Source organism: Vigna radiata, chromosome 6 (assembly GCF_000741045.1).
Source record: "Vigna radiata var. radiata cultivar VC1973A chromosome 6, Vradiata_ver6, whole genome shotgun sequence".
NCBI classification, from domain to species: domain Eukaryota; kingdom Viridiplantae; phylum Streptophyta; class Magnoliopsida; order Fabales; family Fabaceae; genus Vigna; species Vigna radiata.
The window spans coordinates 202008-228067 of NC_028356.1; the positions used below are offsets into that span (position 1 = coordinate 202008).

General features: G+C 36.6%; 8 protein-coding genes across 8 annotated transcripts in view; 4 read left to right on the plus strand and 4 right to left on the minus strand.

Annotated features, from left to right (window-relative positions):
- The first annotated feature begins 305 nt into the window (after positions 1-305).
- On the plus strand, positions 306-3018 carry LOC106763998 (zinc transporter 8). Its single transcript, XM_014648190.2, has 3 exons — positions 306-1068; positions 1501-1650; positions 2590-3018. Exons 1-3 carry the CDS (start codon positions 439-441, stop codon positions 2893-2895), a joined length of 1086 nt encoding a protein of 361 aa, XP_014503676.1. The 5' UTR covers positions 306-438; the 3' UTR covers positions 2896-3018.
- A 1343-nt stretch (positions 3019-4361) lies between these two features.
- Positions 4362-6448, plus strand: LOC106763891 (AP-1 complex subunit sigma-1). The gene is made up of 7 exons (XM_014648063.2): positions 4362-4498; positions 4966-5052; positions 5372-5463; positions 5564-5672; positions 5786-5821; positions 6002-6088; positions 6185-6448. The coding sequence occupies exons 1-7, from the start codon at positions 4496-4498 to the stop codon at positions 6254-6256; spliced, it is 486 nt and encodes a 161-aa protein (XP_014503549.1). The 5' UTR covers positions 4362-4495; the 3' UTR covers positions 6257-6448.
- A 924-nt stretch (positions 6449-7372) lies between these two features.
- Positions 7373-9150, plus strand: LOC106763068 (anthocyanidin 3-O-glucosyltransferase 2-like). Its single transcript, XM_014647236.2, has one exon. It carries the CDS (start codon positions 7648-7650, stop codon positions 9055-9057), a length of 1410 nt encoding a protein of 469 aa, XP_014502722.1. The 5' UTR covers positions 7373-7647; the 3' UTR covers positions 9058-9150.
- A 1846-nt stretch (positions 9151-10996) lies between these two features.
- On the minus strand, positions 10997-14347 carry LOC106765237 (pentatricopeptide repeat-containing protein At3g22150, chloroplastic). Its single transcript, XM_014649784.2, has 2 exons — positions 14234-14347; positions 10997-13534 (listed from the first exon to the last, which is right to left on the minus strand). The coding sequence occupies exon 2, from the start codon at positions 13453-13455 to the stop codon at positions 11032-11034; it is 2424 nt and encodes an 807-aa protein (XP_014505270.1). The 5' UTR covers positions 13456-13534; positions 14234-14347; the 3' UTR covers positions 10997-11031.
- LOC106764976 (ATPase WRNIP1) lies at positions 14130-16183 on the plus strand. Its single transcript, XM_014649440.2, has one exon. The coding sequence runs from the start codon at positions 14253-14255 to the stop codon at positions 15939-15941; it is 1689 nt and encodes a 562-aa protein (XP_014504926.1). The 5' UTR covers positions 14130-14252; the 3' UTR covers positions 15942-16183.
- Positions 16184-16315: 132 nt separating this feature from the next.
- On the minus strand, positions 16316-20732 carry LOC106764977 (oxygen-dependent coproporphyrinogen-III oxidase, chloroplastic). Its single transcript, XM_022781749.1, has 9 exons — positions 20036-20732; positions 19861-19936; positions 19297-19391; positions 18614-18697; positions 17168-17255; positions 16952-17076; positions 16762-16860; positions 16581-16656; positions 16316-16495 (listed from the first exon to the last, which is right to left on the minus strand). Exons 1-8 carry the CDS (start codon positions 20561-20563, stop codon positions 16588-16590), a joined length of 1164 nt encoding a protein of 387 aa, XP_022637470.1. The 5' UTR covers positions 20564-20732; the 3' UTR covers positions 16316-16495; positions 16581-16587.
- A 2009-nt stretch (positions 20733-22741) lies between these two features.
- Positions 22742-24476, minus strand: LOC106763895 (anthocyanidin 3-O-glucosyltransferase 2-like). The gene is given in 2 exon segments (XM_014648067.2): positions 22742-23931; positions 23934-24476. Coding segments are annotated over 2 exon segments (1395 nt in total). The 5' UTR covers positions 24214-24476; the 3' UTR covers positions 22742-22816.
- Positions 24477-25574: 1098 nt separating this feature from the next.
- Positions 25575-26060, minus strand: part of LOC106763182 (putative pentatricopeptide repeat-containing protein At1g12700, mitochondrial) — a 3148-nt gene continuing 2662 nt past the window's right edge. The window contains exons 4-5 of the mRNA XM_022781677.1: positions 25743-25829; positions 25575-25646 (exon numbers count right to left, since the gene is read on the minus strand). Coding sequence (XP_022637398.1) covers positions 25575-25646; positions 25743-25829 — 159 coding nt within the window. The remainder of the gene's footprint in view (positions 25647-25742; positions 25830-26060) is intronic.

Sequence of the window (26060 nt, forward strand, 5' to 3'; positions counted from 1 at the left end):
ATATAAAAGTATAAATTGAAATAGACCCAAAAATTAAGAAAAAAAAACTATTTTGTTCTTTTGACTGTTGAGGTATAACTGATACAATGTTATAACAACAATATTTCACAAAATTAACAGTATTATATTAAAATAAAATAAAATATGAATCTATATTTTTTTTAATGTAATTTCAATTTCCTTTTCTACAACATGCTTTATGTCATGGGAGTGTGGACATGGAAATTGACCTTGAGAGAGACTAATTAAAAGTCTCCCATGAATTTAAATTAAAAAAGAAAGTGCACTAAGTTTAAGTATATAAAACATAATTGAAATAATTCTTCATTTAGTCATTTCATTCGTAGCCATCCAGTATTTTTGTATAGATAGGGTTTCCTTTTTCCTTCCAAGAAATTTCTGCTTAAACCCTTCTCTCTCTTTATTCCGTCCACAGAAATGAGCAAAACTCACCCACATTGTCGACGTGACATCACGTGGATTTTACTCTTTCTGCTTCTTGCTCTTCTTCTTCCGTGTGTGGTTGATGGTGACGGCGATGGCGATCAGTGTAAATGCAAAAGCGATAAAGAAGAAGGTGGAGAAAAGATTGACAAGAATTTGGCCAAGAAGTACAAAATCGGAGCTCTTGTTTCGATTCTGGTTGCAAGTGCAGTTGGCGTCAGCCTTCCAATGCTCAGCAGAATTTTACCCGCCTTGCATCCGGAGAAGGACTTCTTCTTCATGGTGAAGGCCTTCGCGGCTGGGGTCATATTATCAACCGGTTTCATTCATGTTTTGCCAGATGCTTTTGAAAAGCTGACACCTCCCAGTCTCTGTAATCATCCCTGGGACGATTTTCCGTTCGCCGGATTTGTGGCAATGGTGGCAGCCATCGGAACGCTTATGGTTGATTCTCTTGCGACTGCGTATTTTAAAAAGTCCTCGCTAAGCGCCATGGACCGAGTTGCTGACGAAGAAGATCTGCATGAACATAATCGCCATGCAACTCATCATTCTCATTCTCATTCTCACGCTTCCATGTCTTCTCCTTCCACGAACCTACTTCGCCATCGCGTTATTTCTCAGGTAATTATTAATAATTCTCAGTATAACAATAATTCAATATGTTTTGTCCTCACATCATTATCAAAATACAAGTGGGTTCTCCTACTATCTGCCACCCTAGTTTTACTTCAATTCCTTATCTCTCCTTAATTATTATTCTTGGCATGTCCAATCACTGTTCGAAAGTTTTTTTTTTTTTTACCTTTTTTTAATCAAATCAAATAAAATATATAATATTTCTTTACATTTTTCTTATTAGTGAAATTATTTTTGATAATTTTCGTAACGAGATAAGAACAAGACGTTGGCTAATGAAGTTGTCATGTGGAAAGAAATATAAAATAACATTAACATATAAAAAAATGATCGTAGTTTTATATCACGTTACTGAGAATCTTTGGCTGTTTTTTTTCTGTGTATTATAATTTAGGTTTTGATGTTTAAATATTGCAGGTGCTGGAGCTGGGGATTGTGGTGCATTCTGTGATAATAGGGATATCTCTGGGTGCATCTGAAGATCCTAAAACGATAAGACCTCTTATTGCTGCTTTAACTTTTCACCAATTTTTTGAAGGCATGGGGCTTGGTGGTTCCATCTCACAGGTATTGCAATTTTCTTTATTCTTTTGCTCACTGATTTGTAATATTAATCCATCGTAATGTTTTTGGGAACTGAATTCTTTATATGTCTTAATCATGCATATTCCAAATTAATATAAGCACAAGCACATAAAATGAATATATATATATATATATATATATATATATATATTCTTCTTTTAAAAATGTCCTAATAATAATAGGTTTTTGTACTTAAAATAATATTATTTCGAATATTTCAAAACTTCCGATGAAAAGTCAATGTTCTTGGACGAGTAACTCCGTCTGAACCATGCATGTTTTTCTCAAGTTTTTTTCGTTGTCAGTTTCCCAATGGGTTATATTAATTTTGTTTTTAATTTTACGCTGTGAAAACTATTTAACAGGATGAATTTAATAAGATTACAATCTTATATAGATTTAACTGCTTAGAAAAACATCCATAGTTAGTAATTTTTCAAAACCAATACTGAAACAATGTCTGTACTAAGCAATCAATTAATTAATATCTTTCATTTTCAATGCTTTATATCTGCGTAGACATGTGATGGTATTGGATGCAAATCGCTTGGCTTGAATAAAAACGTACCAGACACCATAAATAGTTGACTTGTGGTGTGGCTTAGCCAGCGTATAGATATGGTGACACCACTGCTTAAAGATTCTAGTGAATCCGAACATTCAAAGCAACATGACTATGGTTGTTATTGGAGTCATCCAAGGAAGTATGTCGGCAGATTTATATTTACAATAGTGTCTTAGTTTATTATTGAAGACCAATTTATAATATATATAAATAGGTACAAATTTATTTACACGTATGTTTTATGTTTTTGTTTTATAGAGTTAAATCATGGTTAAAATTCATTTTTCAACACATCAATATGAAATTTGATATTAGATTTGTTATGTAATAACTTAAGTAACCGTGTTTGTGTTTAGGCAAATTTTAAGAGAGGAGCAATTATAGTTATGGCGTTATTCTTTTCGTTGACAACACCTGTGGGGATTGCAATTGGTATGATAATCAGTGGCAATTACAAGGAGGAGAGTCCAACGGCTCTGATCGTAGAAGGTATTCTTAACGCAGCATCAGCAGGTATCTTAATTTACATGTCATTGGTGGACCTTCTTGCGCCTGATTTAATGAATCCAAAGATCCAAGCAAGTAGCAAGCTTCATATTGGAGTTAACACATCTTTGCTTATTGGGGCTGGGTGCATGTCACTTCTTGCAAAATGGGCCTAGGCCCACTCTTGTATATAATATACCTTTCTTTCTACTTGTATTTTCATACTTCATCTCTTCTTGTAATGTTCATATTTTACAACAATGTGATTATGATGTCAATATTTTGTTGTCAAATACAGTAATTTGTTTTAAATGTTTCTTAACTTTTGGGATTTCTTTTTTTGATAAATTCCTGAATTTAAGATGATCATTTTTAAGTATACAAATAAGTAAATATTCAAAATAGTTATTTGTGTCTCATCATCATCAATCATATCCAGAGAACAGGATCGACATATTTTTGTTTGCAATCGTGTTTTAATTAGACACTGTAGACTTTTGTTGAGAATACTAATTAGGAGTCTAAGTCCCACATTAGATAGATAGAAATGAGAAAGCAGATTACCATATAAAAGTGAAAGACTCATTAACTCATCGTCTTAAGGTTTTGGGTAAAAAGTGATGTTAAGCCCTTATATTTCAGATCTCATTGGTATTATATCTCCTTGGAGATAGACAAAACAACTTTGACATTAGATCTGTTGTGTAATAACTTAATAATGCGTGTTTGTGTTGAGGCAAAATTCAAGAGAGGAGCAATTATAGTTATGGCATTATTCTTTTCACTGACGACACTTGTGAGAATTGCAATTGGTACGATGATTAGTGGCAATTACAAGGAGGAGAGTCCAACGACTTTGATTATGGAAGGTATTCTTAACGCAACATCAATAAGTATTTTAATTTACATGTCACTGGTGGACCTTCTTGCGTCCGAGATTTAATAAATCCGAAGATCCAAATAAATAGTAGGCTTCAGGTTGGAGTTAACGTATCTTTGCTTATTGGGACTGAATGTATGTCACTTATTACAAAATAAACCTAGGTCTACTATATATATATATATATATATATATACTTTTCTTTCAACTTATATTTTCATATTGTCGCATTCATCTCTTCTTGTAATAGTTCACATTTTATAACATTGTAATTCTAATGTTAATATTTTCTAACCAGATATAATAATTTGTTTTAAGTATTTCTTAATTTTCAAGATTTATTTTATCTTTTGATAAATTCTTAAATTTAAATTTAACATTTTTAAGTATATAAATAAATAAATATTCAGAATAGTTATCCGTGTCTCATTCATCAATCATATTACATTGACAAAATTTTAAAAAACTTAAATTATACAATTAACAAATTAGCTGTACATTAACAAGGAAAGAGATACAGAAATTAAGGAGGATTATATACACTAGACTATATACAGTATATTCATATATTCTAAAAAATTAGAATTTGTGTTAAGAAAAATTAATTTATCAGTGTGAGACCATAATTAATTTTATATTCATATAAAATTAAATTAAACAACAATTAAATTAAACGCGTTCACTTAATGGGCCGAGCCCATGATGTAGCGCGTATTAATGGTAGGGGGTGGAAACAGAAAAGTTGAGCTCGAAAAGAAAGAGGAACAATAAACAGAAAGTATAAAATTTTGATTTATTTTGGAAATGACATTAATGTAAAAATCGAAGGTTTGGGAGAAGGAGAAGGAGAAGGGAGCGTGATCCTAGCAGCGGAAGGCGCGAGCGAATCGAAGGCAATGGTAAAGTTTCTTCCAGATTCTAAGTACGCTATATTTTCGATCCAGCTTTCTCATTCTTGCTCCTACTTTCTAGATTCAATTCTTAGATTTTGCATCATACCACAATTATAATTACCCATGTCAATAAACCAACTCAATCACCCCACAAATCACTTTTCTTGCCGCAAAATCCATAAAATCTGGACTTGACGATGTTGATTCATGGTTTCAAGACAAACGCTCTTTCGTGTTTTGACACTCAATCTTGAAGGTTGTTTATTTCGTCTTTTTTTGTATATGTATTAGATTGTTGGGATAATTGGACTTTTTTCCCTAATGCGATTAGGATACTCCTAATAACTTGTCTTTTCATTCATGTTTTTATGATCTACACCTTGCAAGCGCCATTTTTATTCTTTTACTATCACATTCTTTCGTTATGTATTTCCAATTTCAACTTGCTTTATCCCTCCTCTTCTTAAATGTAGATACACTTTGTGCTACTCATTAGTCGTCAGGGGAAGGTCAGGCTCACAAAATGGTATTCTCCTTACTCGCAGAAGGAAAGAAATAAGGTAAGATGACACCCTAATCACTGTGTTTGGATGAAAATTAGTGAAGTACTTTTGCCAATTCCACTGTGCAAATTGAATAATGAAGAAATTGAACTTTTGAGAGTAAAAGATGTACTTAGTTATTTAGTTCTTCAAATTTTCCCAAGCTCCCCTCGTTCCCTTTGGTATTTGTTATTTCAGGACTGACTTCTACATATTATTCTTTAACTTGTAATCTTTGTACCGCCTGCACTGTGATGGACCTGTGCATGATGGCTTACTGTGTCCTACTTAAATCATCCTTGATACATGATTTTACATGCAATTTATTTTTTACAAGGCTATCCGTGAGATCAGTGGCGTGGTTCTTACACGTGCTCCCAAGCTCTGTAATTTTGTAGAATGGCGGGGACATAAAATTGTTTATAAAAGGTAATTTACAAGTGTGTATGGCCGTTTGTCATATACCACTACTTACTCCTTTGCAAAACACTCTTCTGTCTGGCTATTTTCTAACAAATATTTGCTGCAGGTATGCTAGTCTTTATTTCTGCATGTGTATTGATGAAGAGGACAACGAATTAGAAGTCCTTGAAATAATTCATCATTTTGTAGAGATTCTTGATCGGTATTTTGGCAGTGTGAGTTCTGTTCAAAGCTGACTTTTGGAGAATACTGCTTTATTCACATATGAAAATAGTATCATTCTTTCTAGGAAGGGATGTAAGGATTAATGGTCGCTTCACTTTTGCAGGTCTGTGAACTGGACTTGATATTCAATTTCCACAAGGTTTGTCTGTCTGTCTGCGGCTACTTTGTAACCTTTAACCTGTTCTCATTATGAATTAATTTTGAAGCTGAAATCACCTTAAATGGGCATTAATAATTGATCATATGAACTGCCTCATTTTCTTGGGGTCAACCGATTTCTCTTCTGACAAATGTTCTTGGTTTTGTTTTATCATGGAAGGCCTATTATATACTTGATGAACTTCTAATTGCCGGTGAGCTTCAGGAGTCAAGCAAGAAAACTATTGCACGGTTAATAGCTGCACAGGTATGCAATGTTCTTTCTCTTTCAGAAATATTTGTGTCAGCAGTTTCTTCCTGGAGAGTTTTGTCTGATGCAATTTTATATGAAAATGGTTTTCAGGATTCATTGGTGGAGACTGCCAAGGAGGAAGCCAGTTCAATAAGTAATATAATTGCCCAAGCCACTAAATGAGGAAATCCCATGTTCCATTTGACATTTTGGGGCATGGAGCCCTGTTTTTATTTCTGTTATGTTGAATGCTTGATTCTGTTTTTGTGGTGCAATAGAAAGGGACATAAACCAAGTGTGTTTGTTAACAGGAACATACGATCTTCTCCATCTGAATTCTAAGGTTGGCAATTTCATACATATAGTTCATTTTTTTCAGGCAAGATTGCGTGAATGGGTCTTCTTATACCCTTATAAGAAGGACATTGAATTTTGAAAGACCTTTAATTACTTAAAGGGTCATTTCTTCCCGTATCTCCGTAATTTCAATCTCTATCATGATAAAATTTGTATTTTGGAATTTATAATCTTGAATATTATTTTTAATATTTCGCATTATATATTTTAAAATACAAAATAAAAAAATACATTTTAAATTGTATAGTTCTTAAAATACAAATATATTTTAGATTGTATATCTTAAAATGCAATTTATGTTACATTGCATTATTTGAAATACAAAAATTTGAAGAAATACAAAAATTAAAATTATGGAAGTGCAGAGAGAAATTGCGCTCCACCATAACTTTTAATAAATTAAACAGACCAGAAATTCCGAAAAATTAAAAAGAAAGGAAGAGTCCGTATTTATTTATTTTATGATCTCGTCTTTATAGTATTTGTTTCCGTTTTAGATAATTAAAATATTCTGTAATTTAAAAGATTTATTCTGACTAATAAATCTTTTCCTTTATTTTATTTTTAAAAAAAAATCTGATACAAAATTTGTATTCTCTTTTTTAATTATTTTTCACATTCATCGAATTTACAATCTTAACTGTACATTTCTTTTGTAGTTTTAGTTATACATTTCTTTTAATCTTTTATACGGTTTTTTGGTTGTAAAAAACATAAAAATTAGAGTTATCAAATTTAATCATCAGATATATATTTAATCATTTTTATTTTCTTATATTTATACTTTTAATTTATTAGATACCTTAAAAATTTATTTTCTCTCTTCCCTATACTTTGTTTTGTTTGAAAGGAACTTTCGTTCTGTAAATCTTCCTTCGGTTTAAATGTTCACTCAAATTAATGGAATATTTTACTTCTTAACATTTCTAAAAATAGTAAACATTATTATTTAATGTGATATTTTATTTCGATTTTATTAATATTTGAGAGTATAAAAAAGAAAAAAAGATTCCATAGGCATGGACAAGAACTGGTCATTGAATTTTGGGACTGGTAATTGAATTTTGGGACCAGCAGAGCAGGCGTGCACTCCAAAAACCATCACAAAACAATGCTGTCCTTAAGTTTCTTCTATAAGATCTTCCTTTCCCTTATCCTTCCAATGACTTTCATCACCACAGCTTCCGAGTGAGTGAGTGAGTGAACGAGTCAGCAACATGGAAAAAGCTGCACGACTCGTCTTCATCCCTGGTCAAGGAGTGGGTCATCTCGCCTCCACCATTCAGTTCGCCAACCTTCTGTTAGAGCGCCACCACCATATTTGGATCACTCTCTTTGTAACCGAACTACAATCTGACACCACAACCGCTGCTTACACTCATTCCCTTAACTCCAACCGTCTTCAGCTCGTCAACCTCCCGGAAACTCCATCCGACGCCCCACTAACTCCGATGAAAATAATCGAACTTCAAAAGCCACACGTCAAAGAAGCTGTCTCCAACCTCAGCCCCACACCCCCACTCGCGGCCTTCGTCATCGACATGTTCTGCACCGGCATGATCGATGTCGCCAAAGAGTTCCACGTCCCTTCACTCGTCTTCTTCACCTCTGGTCTTGCTTTCCTTGGTTTGATGCTTCATCTTCACACCCTCAAGGAAGAGGAGAACGCCGAGTTCACCGAGCCCGACGCCGAGTGGGTCATCCCGAGTTTCGCGAAGCCAGTCCCAACACGGAGTTTACCTTCCATAGTGCTGCGGAAGGAGTGGGAGGAGTTTTTCGTGGCCTACGGGAGGGGCCTCAAGAAAGCTGACGGCTTCATAGTAAATTCATTCGAGGAGCTAGAATCCCATGCGGCACACTCTTTCCTTGACGGGCCTCAGCTAGTTTTTGCAGTGGGACCCATTCTAAACCCAAAGCCCAAGCTCCATCCCCACGCTCCCGCCGACAACGCTGACATCTTCGATTGGCTTGACAACCAACCCCCTTCCTCCGTTGTGTTCATGTGCTTCGGGAGCATGGGTTCTTTTGCTGAGGATCAGGTGAGGGAGATCGCACGGGCTCTTGAAAACAGTGGGGCCCGTTTCCTGTGGTCCCTGCGGAAAGCTCCACCCAAGGGCTCTAATTTTAGGACCCCGCCCTCTGATTACGCTCCCTCCGAATTGCCTTTGATTTTACCTGCGGGCTTCTTAGATCGGACGGCAGGGATTGGAAAGGTGATCGGGTGGGCCCCTCAGGCCCAAATACTGGCCCACCGAGCCACCGGAGGGTTTGTTTCTCACTGCGGCTGGAATTCTACCCTTGAGAGCATACATTTTGGTGTGCCCATTGCGACCTGGCCGCTTTACGCCGAACAACAGACGAACGCATATTTACTGGTGCGTGAGCTGGAGATTGCTTTGGAGATTTCGTTGGATTACAGGGGTGAGCGTGAGTCCATGAATGAAACTCCCAGCTTTTTGAATGCGGAGAAGATAGAAAATGGATTAAGGAATTTGGTGGAGATTGATGATGAGAAAAGGAAGAGAGTGGTGGAAGCGAGTGAAAATAGTAGGAAGACATTGTTGGAAGGTGGATGTTCTTACTCTTCGTTTGGACGTTTGATTGATTACGTAATGAATCAGGTTTAGCTATCCTTATTCTAATCAATCCTATGTATTATTCCATGCACAATATGTTTCTTCGAACGATGCTGTTCCATATTATATTTGCATATTATATTATTTTTATTTGAGGAAAAAGTCTCTTTAACAACACTTTTTTTGACAATTTTTTGACAACGCATACGTGGTAGTTTATGATTGGTTCGTTTCAAATATTCTTTTAAAATAAATTTAAACAGACGAATGAAATGGTGACACGTGTTCTGTTGTCAAAAAAGTTGTCAAAAAGTATTGTTAAAATATCATTCTCCTTTATTTAAACTAATCATAAACTTATTTTCCAAACTATAGCAAGCATTCACTTTTGTAATAATAAAGAATAATAAAATTATAATTATAAAATCGAATATAAATAATTAGATATAAAAAAGAAGAACCGTCATCTTTATATAATAATATAGATAATAATATGTATTAACATTTTAAATTAAAAATAAAATAAATATATATTTTGAGTTGTGAACAACATTATCACCTTTTATCTTAATTAGAACCACGGTTTTCTAACAATAATAAAAAAAAAAGCCTAAAAGCAAGTACACCTCTATTGAACTGTAAAACGAAAGCTTATTGCTTTAGAAAACATAGATTAAATGATTTTTTTATATCCAAAAATAATTAAGGTAAAATAAAAAGGGTTAAATATGTTTTTAGTTCTTTGGGACGATTTTGATTTTAGTCTCTTTTTCAAACTAAGGTACAATTTAGTCTTTCAACTTTAAAAAACTCTTATTTTAGTCTTTTTTATCAAATATTTTTAACTTTATTTGTTGTTTCAAACACAATTCTCAGTTAACATTAAAGCAAAAATGTGACAAACAGTGTAAACAATCCAAATATTATAATGAAACAGCAAATAAAGTTAAAAAAATTTGGTAAAAAAGAACTAAAACCAGAGTTTTCTAAAGATGAAGGACTAAATTGTACTTTAGTTCAAAAAAAAGACTAAAACAAAAATCGTCCCAAAGTATAGAAACTAAAAACATATTTAATCCAAATAAAAACAAGCCAGAAGTAGGCTCCAACGAGAACAAAATTGATAAACATTTAAGTCCATTTTCCACGCAAATCTCAATAATATCAGAGTCTGTACATATGTGACCTTCAGGAATCCAATCCTTTAACAGCTTCTTCTGACCCAACATATCAGGAATCCAAACCCTCCTTACCCACTTCAACTCTATGCCGCTTCAGCTTCCCGCGTCCACTATCCTCTTCTAAACCCTCTGCTATACTACTTTCTTTAGCAACACCATCGATCATTGCAGCCTCTTGCAATGCCATTTTCTCCTCGTCGCAAAAAAGGGCTTTTGAAGCAGAAGGGTCTTGCTCTGTAACACCCTTATCTCTATCAATACCATCGTGGTTAACTTCGCTCAAGGAGAGGGAGGGGTCTTGCTGTTGCTGCTGCTCCTCCATAATAACAACAGTTGCAGTTTGCTTCAAAACAGATATTCCTGACCTTTTGACACTAATTATTACCCTATCCCAATCTCTCAAATAAATGTATCATAAGCCTCGTAGACTTGTTCATGAGATAGCATCTCCACTATCATACAAAATACTTCATTCGGTTCTTAATTATTCGTTTTCAGTTCATTCAAACTGTGCCCTGATCAGTGACCACAGCCAAATGCTGCATTTAAAAGCTACATCGTGTAAAAAGTGTCGAGTTGAAGAGCTATACCTCTATTGAAGTAATAACCACAGCATTTGTTGATTCAGGAGCAAAAAGTAGAATCAAAATTGTTACTATTCAGCTGCACAACCGTGCTGTGCATGAATTGAATATGTTTTTCATCAATGAAATATTGTTTCAAATGAATGACCAATGACAGCTCTAGTCATGTGCACACTGGATGAACTTATGCGGGTAGCGTTGGTCATAATCAAACCTAACCGACATCTAATCTGATAAAGTTTGGCATAATTTATTTCATTTCAGTCACTTGATTCCAAAATCCTGTTTAAGTTTGAATTGTAGCCTGGCTTATAACCAACATCCATCATGTCCCTAGTCAATATGTCCAAGATATAATATATCTCACCGCTTAGAGGGTGCTTCTCGTCTCTAGTTACAAAGTAGTTCACAGACCCAGCAATTTCAACCCAGCTACATGCCATTTCCTTTTGCAAACCTTTTTCCTTCATATGATTTCTCACTCTATCAACATTTTCCCATTCTCCCTCCTCTGCATAGATATTTGAGAGCAGAACATGATATCCGGCAATCCTTTTTTCCAATTCCATATTAAGCAACTTTTCAGCAATAACTTTTCCCAGTTCAAAGTACCCATGATTTTTGCAGGCTCCAAGAATAGATCCCCAGATTTCTACTGCATCACCGTCCTCCCCCAGTCTCTCAACAAACTCATAAGCTTCGACCACCCTCCCAACCCTCCCTAACATGTCTGCAACACAACAATAATGTTCCGTTGAGGGCTTGATTTTATGTACTTTATCCATCGACTCAAATATGTGAAGACCTTCTTCAACCAAACCACTATAACTGCAGGCAGACAGGATGGCAATAAAAGTAATTGCATCGGGCTTAATCCCGCATTTCAGCATGGAATCATACAAGGCAAGGGCTCTCTTACCCATTCCATGCTGACCATAGCTCATTATCATTGTGGTGTACGTGACAGAATTCTTCTCCGGTGTTCTGATAAAAACATTTTCCGCATAACTGATTGCACCCGATTTTGAATAAGCGTCCACTAAAGCAGTTCCCACATAAACATTTTGGTCCAACAACTGACGTATGGAGAATCCATGAAGTTGCCTAGCAAGGGCCGTGCTTCCCATGGAACTACAAGATGGGAGAATCGACGCTAATGTCACTGCATTAGGGATTACCTTGCGCACCAATGCCTCTCTAAGAATGAGAATACCTTTGTCACCGAGCCCATTCTGAGCATAACCAGCAATCATAGCGTTCCATGAGGCCAGATCTCTATCACTTGGGCCGTTCTGCTCAAACAATAACTCGGAAGTCGTAATTAAGCCAGCTTTAGCATACATGTCAATCAGATAACTCTCCATACCCTCAAACTGTATCCCATGGCGAATTAGATACGCATGTGTTTGCCTTCCAATGTACGAGTCCCTCATGTTAGAAGCCGCAGAGAGTAATGCCGTCACAGTGACAGAATCGACGGTAAACCTCTGCTTCTGCATCTCACACACAAGCATCAGTGCTTCCTCATCCAAACCATTCTGCACAAAGGAAGAAATTATCGTATTCCACGAAACAGCATCCCTTTCAGACATATTTTCAAAAACCTTAAAGGAAGTATCCACGGAACTGCATCTGGAGTACATCACAATGATTGCATTGACAACAATAATGGGAGTAACTGCCAAACTTTTTAGAACAAATGCATGTATCTGCTGAGCCAATTTTATTTGCTGCAGCTGGGAAACAGCAGATATAACAGACAGGAAAGTGACGTCATCGCACACAGCCTCCTCTGACTCCAAGGCTTGAACGAACACGCCGATCCCTTGAAGGGGACAGGTATTTTGAACATAACCCCCAATCATGGAGTTCCAGACCTCGGTATTTTTGTTAGAACAGCAGTCGAAAACCATCCTGGCGTAGTCTAAGCAACCAAGGTCAGCAAACATAACAATTGCGGAGCTAACAGCAAAGACGTGATTGACAAAGTCAGCACCGTGTTTAAGAAGCAGGCCATAAAGCATAAGGGCGGTTGTAGGATGAGTGACAGCGGGGAAGACATTGACGAAAGTAACGGGGGTTGGCGTGAGAGAGGCTTTGACGAGGGTGGCGAAGGCGCGAAGAGCATCTAAGTGTCTGTGGGTCTTGACGAACCAGGAAATCAAGGTGTTCCAAGCGACAATGTTTCGTTTGCGCATTACAGCAAACAGTTTGAGGACGTAGTCGTGTTGGGGTTGGGTGGAGAAAGGGGGCAAGCATACGGAGTACATGTTCAAGAGGGAGTTGTAAACGACTCGGGAGTTGGATTGGGAGCGAAGGAAATGGGAATGAAGGGCCTTACCGGCCATGAGGTTTTGGGTAAGGGCGCAGGCCTTCAGGGTGGAAGAGAAGGTGTACCCATCGGAAGCCGTGTTCCGCCTCGACTTCATCTCCGCGTACAGCTGCAGGGCTTCCAATGGCATCTTGTTGCAGATGAAGCCGATGATGACGGTGTTCCACACGGCGGTGGAGGCGCGTGGAAGGCTGTCAAGAAGATGGCGAGCCAGCTGAGGCTGCCCTTGTTGGCAGAGTTGGCTTAGGCGAGTGCGGATGGTGACGCCGCCGCTTGGGTTTCGGGCCACCGCGGGATCGGTAACGGGAACCGGAACGGGAACAGGAACGACGGGAGAAGCCATCACCCTCATTTCCTTCTTGTTTTCACACTCACATTGTTACCTCTTCAACCATTCCCCTCTTCCTTCCTACCACCAAAATATCTTTCCTCTATCCACAACATTACAAAACAAAATAGGATAAAGTTAGCAACTTTAGGCCATTGCCAACTGATTAAACCACCTCCATGTTTTTATTTTTCAACTTTATCATTCCAAATAAAATTTCAAATTCTTATAAAAATTATTAAAAAAAAGATAAAGATACTTTTGATTTATGACACCCGTATCAAAAATTTGTTAAAACTTAGATATCAAAATATCATTATCCTAAAAAAAAAATGAGACATTTTAATAAAACAAATAAATAATAAGATTTGAAGAAAAAAAAAAAACTCAAATTCTTGGAACATTTGCAGATAATATGAGATAATATTAAGATGATAGATTGTTTTTACCAGGGATAATAGATAATGCAGTATCACTGTATTAAATTTTTTATATTAAAATTATATTTTTTATGATATTAAAATCGGAATATGTTAATATTGAACCATTATTTATTCAAATAAATAAATAGAGTGAAAACCCATTAAAAATACATAACTGATGTATTAAAATATTAAAATTAAAATTCAATTGAAATGAAAATGTAAAATAATAAGTTTTGAAAATGGAAGAAAAAAAAAACTATTTGTATTCCATGGGCATAGGTTCCTTCTGGAATATACTAAGAAGGCATTGGCGTGGAGGAATAACGAGGAAAGAGGGAATTATAATGAATATTTTTTTTCATTGCATTGAGACTCACAATAATCTGAATCCAGAACATGGAGATGCAACAGCTCCTCAGTATGGGCTTCCCCGATGAGTTAGCCGCCCAAGCCTTGGCCGCCACCGGCGGTAAATCCACCGTCAAAGCCACCGAATGGATTCTCACTCACAAATCCAGCGCCGCCAACACCTCCACATTCCAGCCCAAGCTTGATCGCTTCTTCCATTCTTCTCAATCCTCCACACCTCCACAATCGCAATCACAGGAGGAAGAAGAAGAAGACGAAGAACCTTCCAAACGTCCCAGGCCTTCTCCACTTTCTGCGCAGAATCCATCGCCACAGCCACAGCCACAGCAACAAAACTGGCCCCCTTTCTTCTTCAAAACCGCAGAGAAGAAACACGCCAACACTCACATTCACCAACCCTTGTACGAGCGCTTGCGTCCCAGAACCCTTGACGACGTCGTAGGGCAGGACCATCTCCTCGCCGCCAACTCCCTTCTTCGCTCCGCAATCCAACGCAACCGCCTCCCCTCCATCCTCTTGTGGGGTCCACCTGGTACTGGTAAGACCACTATCGCCAAAGCCATCGTTAAATCTTCAACCTCAACACGTTACCGGTTTGTCTCCTTATCCGCCGTCACTAGTGGCGTTAAGGACGTGAGGGACGCCGTTGACGAGGCCAGAAAACTCAGACTTAAATCCAACCAATCCACCGTTCTCTTCGTGGACGAGGTTCACAGGTTCAACAAGTCCCAGCAGGACTCTTTCTTACCCGTCATTGAAGACGGCAGCATTGTATTCGTTGGAGCCACCACTGAGAACCCTTCTTTCCATTTGATTACACCTCTCTTGTCTCGCTGCCGTGTCCTCACCCTTAACCCTCTCCAACCCCACCACCTTGCCTTGCTTCTAAACCGCGCTGTCAGTGACACTGACAGAGGATTGATGCAAAGCGCGGGGGTTCAAGTTGATGTTAAAGAGGATGTTGTTGATTATATAAGCAACAATTGTGATGGAGATGCTCGGGTGGCCCTTAATGCTCTGGAGATTGCAGCTGTTACTGCAGCAGCGAGGGTACAACATGGTAAACAAAAAGAAGAAGGGGTGGAAGATCTTCACACAAACGAGGATTATAAGGTTGCTGCTGCTGCTGTTGTTAGTGTTGATGATGCAAGGGAGGCACTTCAGTGCAAGCATCTTGCTTACGATAAAGCTGGGGAAGAGCACTATAATCTAATCAGCGCGCTGCACAAGTCTATGAGGGGAAGCGACGCGAATGCAGCTATTTATTGGTTGGCAAGAATGTTAGAGGGAGGTGAAGAGCCTCTTTACATTGCACGCAGACTCATACGATTCGCAAGTGAGGATGTTGGTTTGGCTGACCCATTAGCTCTTAATCAGGCTGTTTCTTGCTACCAAGCTTGCCACTTCTTGGGAATGCCCGAATGCAATGTAATTCTTGCACAGTGTGTTGCTTACTTGGCCTTGGCACCTAAATCTGTTGCGGTTTATCGAGCCTTAGGGGCCGCGCAGAAGGCAGTGAAGGAATCTGCTGGACAGAATGAGGGGGTGCCTCTACATTTGAGGAATGCTCCAACCAAATTAATGAAGGAAATTGGGTATGCGAAAGGATACATCTACCCCCCAGACAACCCTTCCTCCACACAGACTTACTTGCCACCTTCACTTCAAGGCTACAAGTTCCTTGATTGGCCTGACAGGATTCCTTATGATGGATGAGAGCATTAAATCAAAGATCAGGACTTATGTGTCATTTTTTATCTTTGGTTTTTTGGGGTAGTAGGGGGAGATCTGGAGAAGGATGCACAGTGCATACGATGTTTTCCGTATCTATATTTTTTTTTCACCATTGCTGAGAAATACATCCACGATGATGGGGGTGGGGGCACACTAAATGCTGGTGAAATGCATTCTGTAAATTTTGACACGACTAAATCTCATTCTGACTGGTTTTTGCTGAATTTTATTTTATTCTTCTGCATTGCTAATCGGCAATTACTATATGAATTGTTTTATTGAATAATTGTTGAGTAAATTAAAAGGAAATGAACACCGAAAATTTTAAATGCTTATTTAAATTCAATTACACGGTATTTCAGCCAAAAACATTATAATACCCTTGAAACGTAACATACTGAATTACTAGTCTGAGGTGTATTACAGTAGCATTGAAGTTATCTGGTATGAGGATGCGGCCTAGAGATTACAATTGCTTGCCTGCATTTCACGCTTTACACGGATGACTCAAGCGAAACACGCGATTTACAATCCACCTACAACATGCTAATAGTTGTGACGATATACACCAAAAAAAACAAACTCTCTTATTATTAGTAAAAGCTGAGATTGGAGGTCAACTGAGGAATTAGATCCATTCCTTGGGGTTGATGCACGCATCCAAGAGTTTCCATTCTTCACTTCCTTCTTCTGGTTTCTGCATACAAAATTTCACCACCGTTTCAGTAACAATTTCATAAGTGGAAAATTAGAGGTATCTAATATCATCTTGTTTAAATAAATAAAGATTCCAAAATCATACATGATCATATTCCCACCGAGCAGTCAGTGGGAGAGAAACAAGAATACTCTCTATCCTGCCCCCAGTTTTCAGTCCAAATGTTGTACCCCTATCGTATACCTGTGGCCGAAAAATGTTTGATAAGACATTTATTCCTGATAAAAAAGAGTATAGAGGTACACTTTAGCCTATAGTTGGATTAAAAGTGTACCAAATTGAATTCAACATATCGGCCCCTTCGCAATTGTTGCCATGCTTTCTGATGCTCTGTGAAGGGCAAATCCTTCCTTTTCTCTATGATAGGTAAATAAGCAGGAATAACAGAATTTGCACATTCTACAAGAAAAAATTGTTTAAGCAGCATGAGATAGTGACAATTAGATTTCTATCCAGAGTGAAACATCAAACGTATAACGCAAACAGTCACCAGTAGCAAAGGAAAGTAGCATCTCCTGATCATAGTCGTTCAGATCATCAAAAAATATCCCTCCAAGCCCTCTTCTTTCACCTCGATGCTGAGTGGAGAAATAAAAGGAAAATCAATGAAAACAAACCAACAGCAGCTTATGCTCATGCACCCAAGTTCAATTAAAAATATACTTCAAATAAATCCACTCTAGTCCTTTACAAATATAGCAGATGGCATCCATGGAACATCTAGTTAGACATTATATTTTATTTTTCTCAACTGGTGCACTCCAATATGGGACCACTGTCTGTGATAACTGGCAAACAAGAGACTGAAACAAAAGGTATAATTCTAAGCTTACGCCTACATTTCCTTGCAACATGAACAAGGAATAAGTTATGCTATTGTTTGGTAAGTCAAGTGGATAGGATAAGCTTATTCTATCATGTTAGTCTTACCGGAAGTTTACCATAAGGAAGGTTTAGGTTATGAACAGAATATGACATACAATTTTCCATTTTTACCGACAACTCATTTGTTTCACGACCACTACCACTACAATTGTTGTCACTAGCAGCACTCCCATTGCTACTACCACCATTACTATCGATACCATCTTTGCCCGACACGGTAATTGTAGTCACCACACTACACCGCCATCGCCATTGTTCTTACTACAGCTAAAGTAACCAACACCATTGCCAGTTTTGCAACTATTATATTCACTGCCACAGCATATATTGCCTCCATCGCTGTAGCATCACCAGACCTTGATAACATCATTATTATCCTTCCCTCCATTGTTTCCCATTATTGTTACAATTGCTACTACGACCACCACTTTTGCTGTTAATGTCATTCCCACGACTACCAACACTTTTTCACAATAGTAAATTGGTCATTTGCATACAATTTACATTATTATCTACTAGTATGCACCAAGCAAAAGACAATATAGGAACTTAATTTGCTTATATCCTTTCGGAAGCCTGACTATTAAACAAGCCCTAAATGCATATACTTTCCATTAATATTTTTCCAATAATGCTTGGGATGAATAGCAAAAGGACATTTCTCAAAACAGATCATAAACAGATAATGAAAAAAAAAAAAAAAAAATTATCCACCCAATGTTGTCAATGAGGTCATATTCCTCCATAACTATTGGCAAGCCACTTCATTTAAATTCATGGCTTCTAGATACCCCTGCATCACATATTTTCTTCCACTCCCGTCATTTTATTCTCAACCACAGTCATTGCTGTTAGCCCGTTAACCATTTACCACCATTGGTTTCTTGCTTACTAATTATTATACCCTCCAAGTCGTCATATATTAAATTCATCAAAATTAACCCTAAGTTCATGTGATTGTTAAGTTTTGCTTTTATGAAACAGGCCCAAAGGCTATACTGAAAAAATACAGTAATATCTTCACTGTGTGAAAAATGTTGAAGAATTATACCTTGATATAAAAGTAATCATCACACCATTTCTTGAATCGAGGGTAAAATGTAGGCTCAAACTTGTCACAGGCACGTTTTTGAACCTACACAAAAAGTATGATAGAAGTACATTCAGCGAAACACTCTCTCTAGAATGCATCCAATAAATAAAATTAATCACTAGAATGATCAACTACAGCTTAATGTTTCCCTAACCAAAATTGTTCAAAACAAAAATCAAGATTACATCAAATTGATAATTTATGTTTCCATTTCAGGGTTTAATCTAGGTAATGTAGAAAGTTTGAAAGACTTTATGTGATCCTGATTGAAGAGTCCTTAAGCATTTGCAGAAACCCTTTTTATGGAAACACAGAGGAAGTCATTATGCGTTCAACATTTGAATGCCTGTCACTTTAAAAGAACCAAGCTACATAAACTAAACTTCAAAAAACCTACCCACAGCTATAGTGATATATAAATGTACTCACTAAAAGTACCAACACCATTAAGGTCTAGTAACATTTTTACTTTTATAAAAGGTCATGCTAGGTATCAATATATTCTTTGGAATCACTGTTAAGCCTCCGACACATCAAAATACATCAAGGTATGGTGAACATTTTAACGCAAAGGAAAGTGATTTTTTTTCTATCTATTTTCCAACAAAAACAATATCTGATATGTGCGGTAAGCAACGTACTGAGTGGAAGTGCTTAACATCCTCCTCAAAAATATAAGCTGGTGTCAGGTCAGTCCCCCCACCAAACCACCATTGTCTAGGTGCACCAGGAGCATCTGCAGAAAGCAAGAGCATGACTATCAACAATAGCAGCAAACTCAACAAAGGGTTCAACTCAACAACTTTATGCTCTCACGTTAACACCCCTTTGCTTTCATATTGATTAGAAAATACAAGCCGTCCTAAGATTTTGAGAATAAACAAACAGCAGTAACAAATAAATTAAAAATAAATAACAGATTAAACTGGGATTTCGGGTAACCAAGTTGGGGAGAGACTCACCAGACAGCTAAATATTAAGTCAGATAAAGATTAGCTGCCATTAAGGATTAAAAGATTATACAGTTCCAAACACACACACAAAAACCAAACAACATCAAGGAAAAAAAAAAATCATGGAAGAAGTAGTATAAAAAGAAACATACAAATCACATCACATTTGCAACGACCAGAAAGTGATGAAACCAGTACCGCTAGATTGATACAAAGAGCAGCTTGGAAAGAGTAAAGCATAATGTAATTTACCTTTAGGAGCATCGGTTTCAAAATAGCGATAATTGAAATGTAGCGTAGGAGCAAACGGGTTCTTTGGGTGTAAAACCTGAACAGAAAGACAAGGGAAGATTAATTACTCCAAAAATAAATAACATAAAAATAACAAAATCGAGTTAAGACACGAGAAAGAGACGGGAGAACATACGGAGCTGATTCCTGCAGCGAAGAACGGTACAGGACCAGGTTTTTGATCGGTAGGAGCACCCTTGGCAGCACGATAAGCATCAGGTGGCATAACGCCATAAACGACAGAGACATTAACACCAGCCTTCTCCCAAACGGCGCCGTCTTGAAGAACCCTGCTAATGCCACCGCCGCCACCGGGCCTGGACCAAACATCCTCCTTGAACTGGGCGCCACCATCAGCGGCCTCAAGGGCACTGCAGACACTGTCCTGGGCCTCCCTAATCATCTTCTCGAAGCGGGCCCGAACGGAGGAAGAAGATTGGGCCTCGTCGACTCCTCTGAGAAACGTTTCGGGACGCTCCGCCTCCGGCGTCTCTTTCTCTATCGAGACGGTGGCTCTGACCACGCATTTTCCGAAGCTTATGGTCTGAATCCTGGGCTTCCAAGTCCGTTTAGTGAGCGATATCGCAGTTGGAGAAATGGAAGAAGTGGAAGAGCGAAAGGGGAAGACGTAGGAGGGAGCTGAGACAACGGCGGCTGACGGCATTGTTATGCTTCCGATTCACAGAAAACTAACCAGATTCTGATAAGGTCTTCCTTTCAAATAACTCCAACTTTGCCATTTTTAATCTTTTTTTTAAATCTTCTATTTGCAATCGAATTTCTAACACGCCCACAGATAGCACGGAAATCCAACCAGCCTCTCACGTTGGTTTGCTTTCGATCTTACTTCTTCATTTATTTTACTTACATCAAAAATACCTTTTATTTACCACCAAAGGTTTACATTATATTTAAAATTTTCAAAATTAAATTCAGTACTTGTGAAATTGAAAAAAAAAATTGTGGGAAACTGAAAATTGTTTTATCGCCGGCAAACTATTAATATCAAATTAATAAAAATATTTATTAAAACAATAAGAACTGTTTAAGATAAAATTATGAATTTGATTCCAACATTTAAAAATGTATATTGTTTAGGAATATAAGTTGGAAGTCCATTTCTACAAGCATGTCAAAGTTCAAGGTTTTCAATAGCTATTACTTAATTTAAATTTCTTTCGTTTATTTAATATCGTTCAAAAAATACTTGCAGAAAATATTCAAATATTAAAATATTAAATGAATTTGAGTTTATAATTTAAATATTAAATATATATCAAAATGAAATTATTTATTTCTTTATCTTAAATTTTTATTTACGACGAAAACTACAAAAGAAATGTACATTTAAAATTGTAAATTCGATGAATATGAAAAATAATTAAAAAAGAGAATAAAAAATTTGTATCAGAATTCTTTCAAAATAAAATAAAGGACAAAAAGTTAATAGTCAAAATAAATATTTTAAATTACAGATTATGTTAATTATCTAAAAGGAAACAAATACAATAAAGAGATGAGATGATAAAATAAATAAATACGGACTCTTCCTTTCTTTTTAATTTTTCGGAATTTCTGGTCTGTTTAATTTATTAAAAGTTATGGTGCAGCGCAATTTCTCTCTGCACTTCCATAATTTTAATTTTTGTATTTCAAATAATGCAATGTAACATAAATTGTATTTTAAAATATACAATCTAAAATATATTTATGTTTTAAGAACTATACAATTTAAAATGTATTTTTTATTTTGTATTTTAAAATATATAATGCGAAATATTAAAAATAATATTCAAGATTGTAAATTCTAAAATACAAAAATTTCTTCCTTTGTGCAGAATGGTTTGGATGAGGAAGCACTGATGCTTTTAAAGCAATAAGCTTTCGTTTTACTTTCTTTTAGGCTTTTTTTTATTATTGTTAAGAAAATCGTGGTTTTAATTAAGACAAAAGTCAAAATTCATGGTAAATATTAAAATAGTTTGTAAAATAAGTTTATGTTTTGTGTTTTTAAGATGAATTTGAGGAGTAAATTTAAGTCAATTTTTGGAAAAAAGAAAAACGGTGAAAAGTTAGATTATTTGAATTCAAAAATAAATGTGAAAAATGAAGAAAAATTATTGAAACATTTATAAAATTTATTGATTGAAAAAATGTTTTAATTAATAAAATCAAATACTTATTATTTTACCTTTAGTCATAAAATAATTTAAAATAAAATTTTGTTAATGTAAATTGTATTAAAATAAAATGTGGATTATTATCTTACATAAAAAAAATTAAAATTGATGGAATTATATTAAAATAAAATGAAATTGATAAAAATTAAATGAAAATAAACTGAGAATGATTAGCTTAAATAAAAAAAAAAGTAATACTTTACATATTTAAAATTATTTATTATTATTATTAATCTAGGCTTAACCAGTCCTGTTCCAACCAAACAAAAATCAATCAAGTATATTCAAAAAGCACATATAATAATCAAGATCTTAGTTGAAGTTGTGCAGCATCTTTGTAATCTCCCGAAGTTCACTCAGAAAGATGGAGCGACAACATAGAATCGATTTCAACAAGGAGAATTGATTCCCTGCATACAAGAGAACCAACCTATAGAGTGCTCAGAATCGATTCTCAACAAACAGAATCTGTTCTTTGATATTAAATCGATTCTTTGGATAGTCAGACTTGTTCACTAGAATCGGTTCTCATCTTGCCCATTCTAAACCCCCCACCCACCCAAACTAAATCATTCCTCGCACATCCACAATAATCAAATCAATGACAATATCCATTTTAGGAGTGTGATACGAAACTGGAAAGAGTATCAAATCAATGATAATATGGAAAAGCATCATTCGAAGAAATATATCGTGCATGGAATAATAATACATAGAATTGATTAGAATAAGGATAGCTAAACCTGATTCATTACGTAATCAATCAAACGTCCAAACGAAGAGTAAGAACATCCACCTTCCAACAATGTCTTCCTACTATTTTCACTCGCTTCCACCACTCTCTTCCTTTTCTCATCATCAATCTCCACCAAATTCCTTATACCATTTTCTATCTTCTCCGCATTCAAAACGCTGGGAGTTTCATGCTTGGACTCACCCCTGTAATCCAACGAAATCTCCAAAGCAATCTCCAGCTCACGCACGAGTAAAAATGCGTTTGTCTGTTGTTCGGCGTAGAGCGGCCAGGTCGCAATGGGCACACCAAAATGTATGCTCTCAAGAGTAGAATTCCAGCCGCAGTGGGAAACAAACCCTCCGGTGGCTCGGTGGGCCAGTATTTGGGCCTGAGGGGCCCATCCGATCACCTTTCCAATCCCTGCCGTCCGATCTAAGAAGCCCGCGGGTAAAATCGAAGGCAATTCGGAGGGAGCGTAATCAGAGGGCGGGGTCATGAAATTAGAGCCCTTGGGTGGAGCTTTCCGCAGGGACCACAGGAAACGGACCCCACTGTTTTCAAGAGCCCGTGCAATCTCCCTCACCTGATCCTCAACAAAAGAACCCATGCTCCCGAAGCACATGAACACAACGGAGGAAGAGGGTTGGTTGTCAAGCCAATCGAAGATGTCATCGTTGTCGGCGGGAGCGTGGGGATGGAGCTTGGGCTTTGGGTTTAGAATGGGTCCCACTGCAAAAACTAGCTGAGGCCCGTCAAGGAAAGAATGTGCCGCATGGGATTCTAGCTCCTCGAATGAATTTACTATAAAGCCGTCAGCTTTCTTGAGGCCCCTCCCGTAGGCCAGGAAAATCTCCTCCCACTCCTTCCACAGCACTATGGAAGGTAAATTCCGTGTTGGGACTGGCTTCGCGAAACTCGGAATGACCCACTCGGCGTCGGGCTCGGTGAACTCGGCGTTCTCCTCTTCCTTGAGGGTGTGAAGATGAAGCATCGAACCAAGGAATGCAAGACCAGAGGTGAAGAAGACGAGTGAAGGGACGTGGAACTCTTTGGCCACATCGATCATGCTGGTGCAGAACATGTCGACGACGAAGGCCGCGAGTGGGGGTGTGGGGCTGAGACGGCTTCTCTGACGTGTGGCTTTTGAGGTTCGATTATATTCAACGGAGTTGGTGGGGCGTCGGATGGAGTTTCGGGGAGGCTGACGAACTGAAGACGGTGGGAGTTAAGGGAATGAGTGTAAGCAGCGGTTGTGGTGTCAGATGGTAGTTCGATTACAAAGAGAGTGATCCAGATATGGTGGTGGCGCTCTAACAGAAGGTTGGCGAACTGAATGGTGGAGACGAGATGACCCACTCCCGGACCAGGGATGAAGACGAGTCGTGCAGCTTTCTCCATGTTGCTGACTCGTTCACTCACTCACTCACTCGGAAGCTGTGGTGATGAAAGTCATTGGAAGGATAAGGGAAAGGAAGATCTTATAGAAGAAACTTAAGGACAGCATTGTTTTGTGATGGTTTTTGGAGTGCACGCCTGCTCTGCTGGTCCCAAAATTCAATTACCAGTCCCAAAATTCAATGACCAGTTCTTGTCCATGCCTATGGAATCTTTTTTTCTTTTTTATACTCTCAAATATTAATAAAATCGAAATAAAATATCACATTAAATAATAATGTTTACTATTTTTAAAAATGTTAAGAAGTTTAAACCGAAGGAAGATTTACAGAACGAAAGTTCCTTTCAAACAAAACAAAGTATAGGGAAGAGAGAAAATAAATTTTTAAGGTATCTAATAAATTAAAAGTATAAATATTAGAAAATAAAAATGATTAAATATATATATATATATATATATATATATATATATATATATATCTGATGATTAAATTTGATAACTCTAATTTTTATGTTTTTTACAACCAAAAAAAAATGTATAAAAGATTAAAAGAAATGTATAACTAAAACTACAAAAAGAAATGTATAGTTAAGATTGTAAATTCGATGAATGTGAAAAATAATTAAAAAAGAGAATACAAATTTTGTATCAGAATTTTTTTAAAAAATAAAATAAAGGAAAAAAGTTATTAGTCGGAATATATCTTTTAAATTACAGAATATTTTAATTATCTAAAAGGGAAACAAATACAATAAAGACGAGATCATAAAATAAATAAATACGAACTCTTCCTTTCCTTTTAATTTTCAGAATTTTTGGTCTATTTATTTTATCAAAAGTTATGGTGCAGCAATTTCTCTATGCACCTCCATAATTTTAATTTTTATTTCTTCAAATTTCTGTATTTCTAATAATGTAATATAAATTGTATTTTAAGATATACAATCTAAAATATATTTATATTTTAAGAACTATACAATTTAAAATGTATTTTTTTTTATTTTGTATTTTAAAATATATAATGCGAAATATTAAAAATTTTATTCAAGATTGTAAATTCCAAAATTCAAAATTTTATCAAGATAGAGATTGAAATTTCGGAGATACGGGGAGAAATGACTAAGTAATTAAATGTCTTTCAAAATTCAATATCCTTCTTATAAGGGTAGAAGAAGACCCCATTCACGCAATCTTGCCTGAAAAAAATGAACTATATGTATGAAATTGCCAACCTTAGAATTCAGATAGAGAAGATCGTATGTCCCTTTCTATTGCACCACAAAAACAGAATCAAGCATTCAACATAACAGAAATAAAAACAGGGCTCCATGCCCCAAAATGTCAAATGGAACATGGGATTTCCTCATTTAGTGGCTTGGGCAATTATATTACTTATTGAACTGGCTTCCTCCTTGGCAGTCTCCACCAATGAATCCTGAAAACCATTTTCATATAAAATTGCATCAGACAAAACTCTCCAGGAAGAAACTGCTGACACAAATATTTCTGAAAGAAAAAGAACATTGCATACCTGTGCAGCTATTAACCGTGCAATAGTTTTCTTGCTTGACTCCTGAAGCTCACCGGCAATTAGAAGTTCATCAAGTATATAATAGGCCTTCCATGATAAAACAAAACCAAGAACATTTGTCAGAAGAGAAATTANTTGACCCCAAGAAAATGAGGCAGTTGATATGATCAATTATTAATGCCCATTTAAGGTGATTTCAGCTTGAAAATTAATTCATAATGACAACAGGTTAAAGGTTAAAAAGTAGCCGCAGAGAGACAAACAAACCTTGTGAAAATTGAATATCAAGTCCAGTTCACAGACCAGCAAAAGTGAAGC

Bases quoted from the DNA above. Each gene is read 5' to 3' on its own strand.
- LOC106763998 (XM_014648190.2), top strand. From the start codon at position 439: ATGAGCAAAACTCACCCACATTGTCGACGTGACATCACGTGGATTTTA. The intron at 1,069-1,500 runs GTAATTATTAAT...TAAATATTGCAG, and splicing joins GCCATCGCGTTATTTCTCAG to GTGCTGGAGCTGGGGATTGT. The intron at 1,651-2,589 runs GTATTGCAATTT...GTTTGTGTTTAG, and splicing joins TTGGTGGTTCCATCTCACAG to GCAAATTTTAAGAGAGGAGC.
- LOC106763891 (XM_014648063.2), top strand. The intron at 5,673-5,785 runs GTGAGTTCTGTT...TCACTTTTGCAG, and splicing joins TTGATCGGTATTTTGGCAGT to GTCTGTGAACTGGACTTGAT. The intron at 5,822-6,001 runs GTTTGTCTGTCT...TTATCATGGAAG, and splicing joins TGATATTCAATTTCCACAAG to GCCTATTATATACTTGATGA.
- LOC106763068 (XM_014647236.2), top strand. From the start codon at position 7,648: ATGGAAAAAGCTGCACGACTCGTCTTCATCCCTGGTCAAGGAGTGGGT.
- LOC106765237 (XM_014649784.2), bottom strand. From the start codon at position 13,455: ATGAGGGTGATGGCTTCTCCCGTCGTTCCTGTTCCCGTTCCGGTTCCC.
- LOC106764976 (XM_014649440.2), top strand. From the start codon at position 14,253: ATGGAGATGCAACAGCTCCTCAGTATGGGCTTCCCCGATGAGTTAGCC.
- LOC106764977 (XM_022781749.1), bottom strand. From the start codon at position 20,563: ATGCCGTCAGCCGCCGTTGTCTCAGCTCCCTCCTACGTCTTCCCCTTT. The intron at 19,392-19,860 runs GTAAATTACATT...TGCTTTCTGCAG, and splicing joins TGAAACCGATGCTCCTAAAG to ATGCTCCTGGTGCACCTAGA. The intron at 16,861-16,951 runs GTACACTTTTAA...TTTCGGCCACAG, and splicing joins GATATGTTGAATTCAATTTG to GTATACGATAGGGGTACAAC.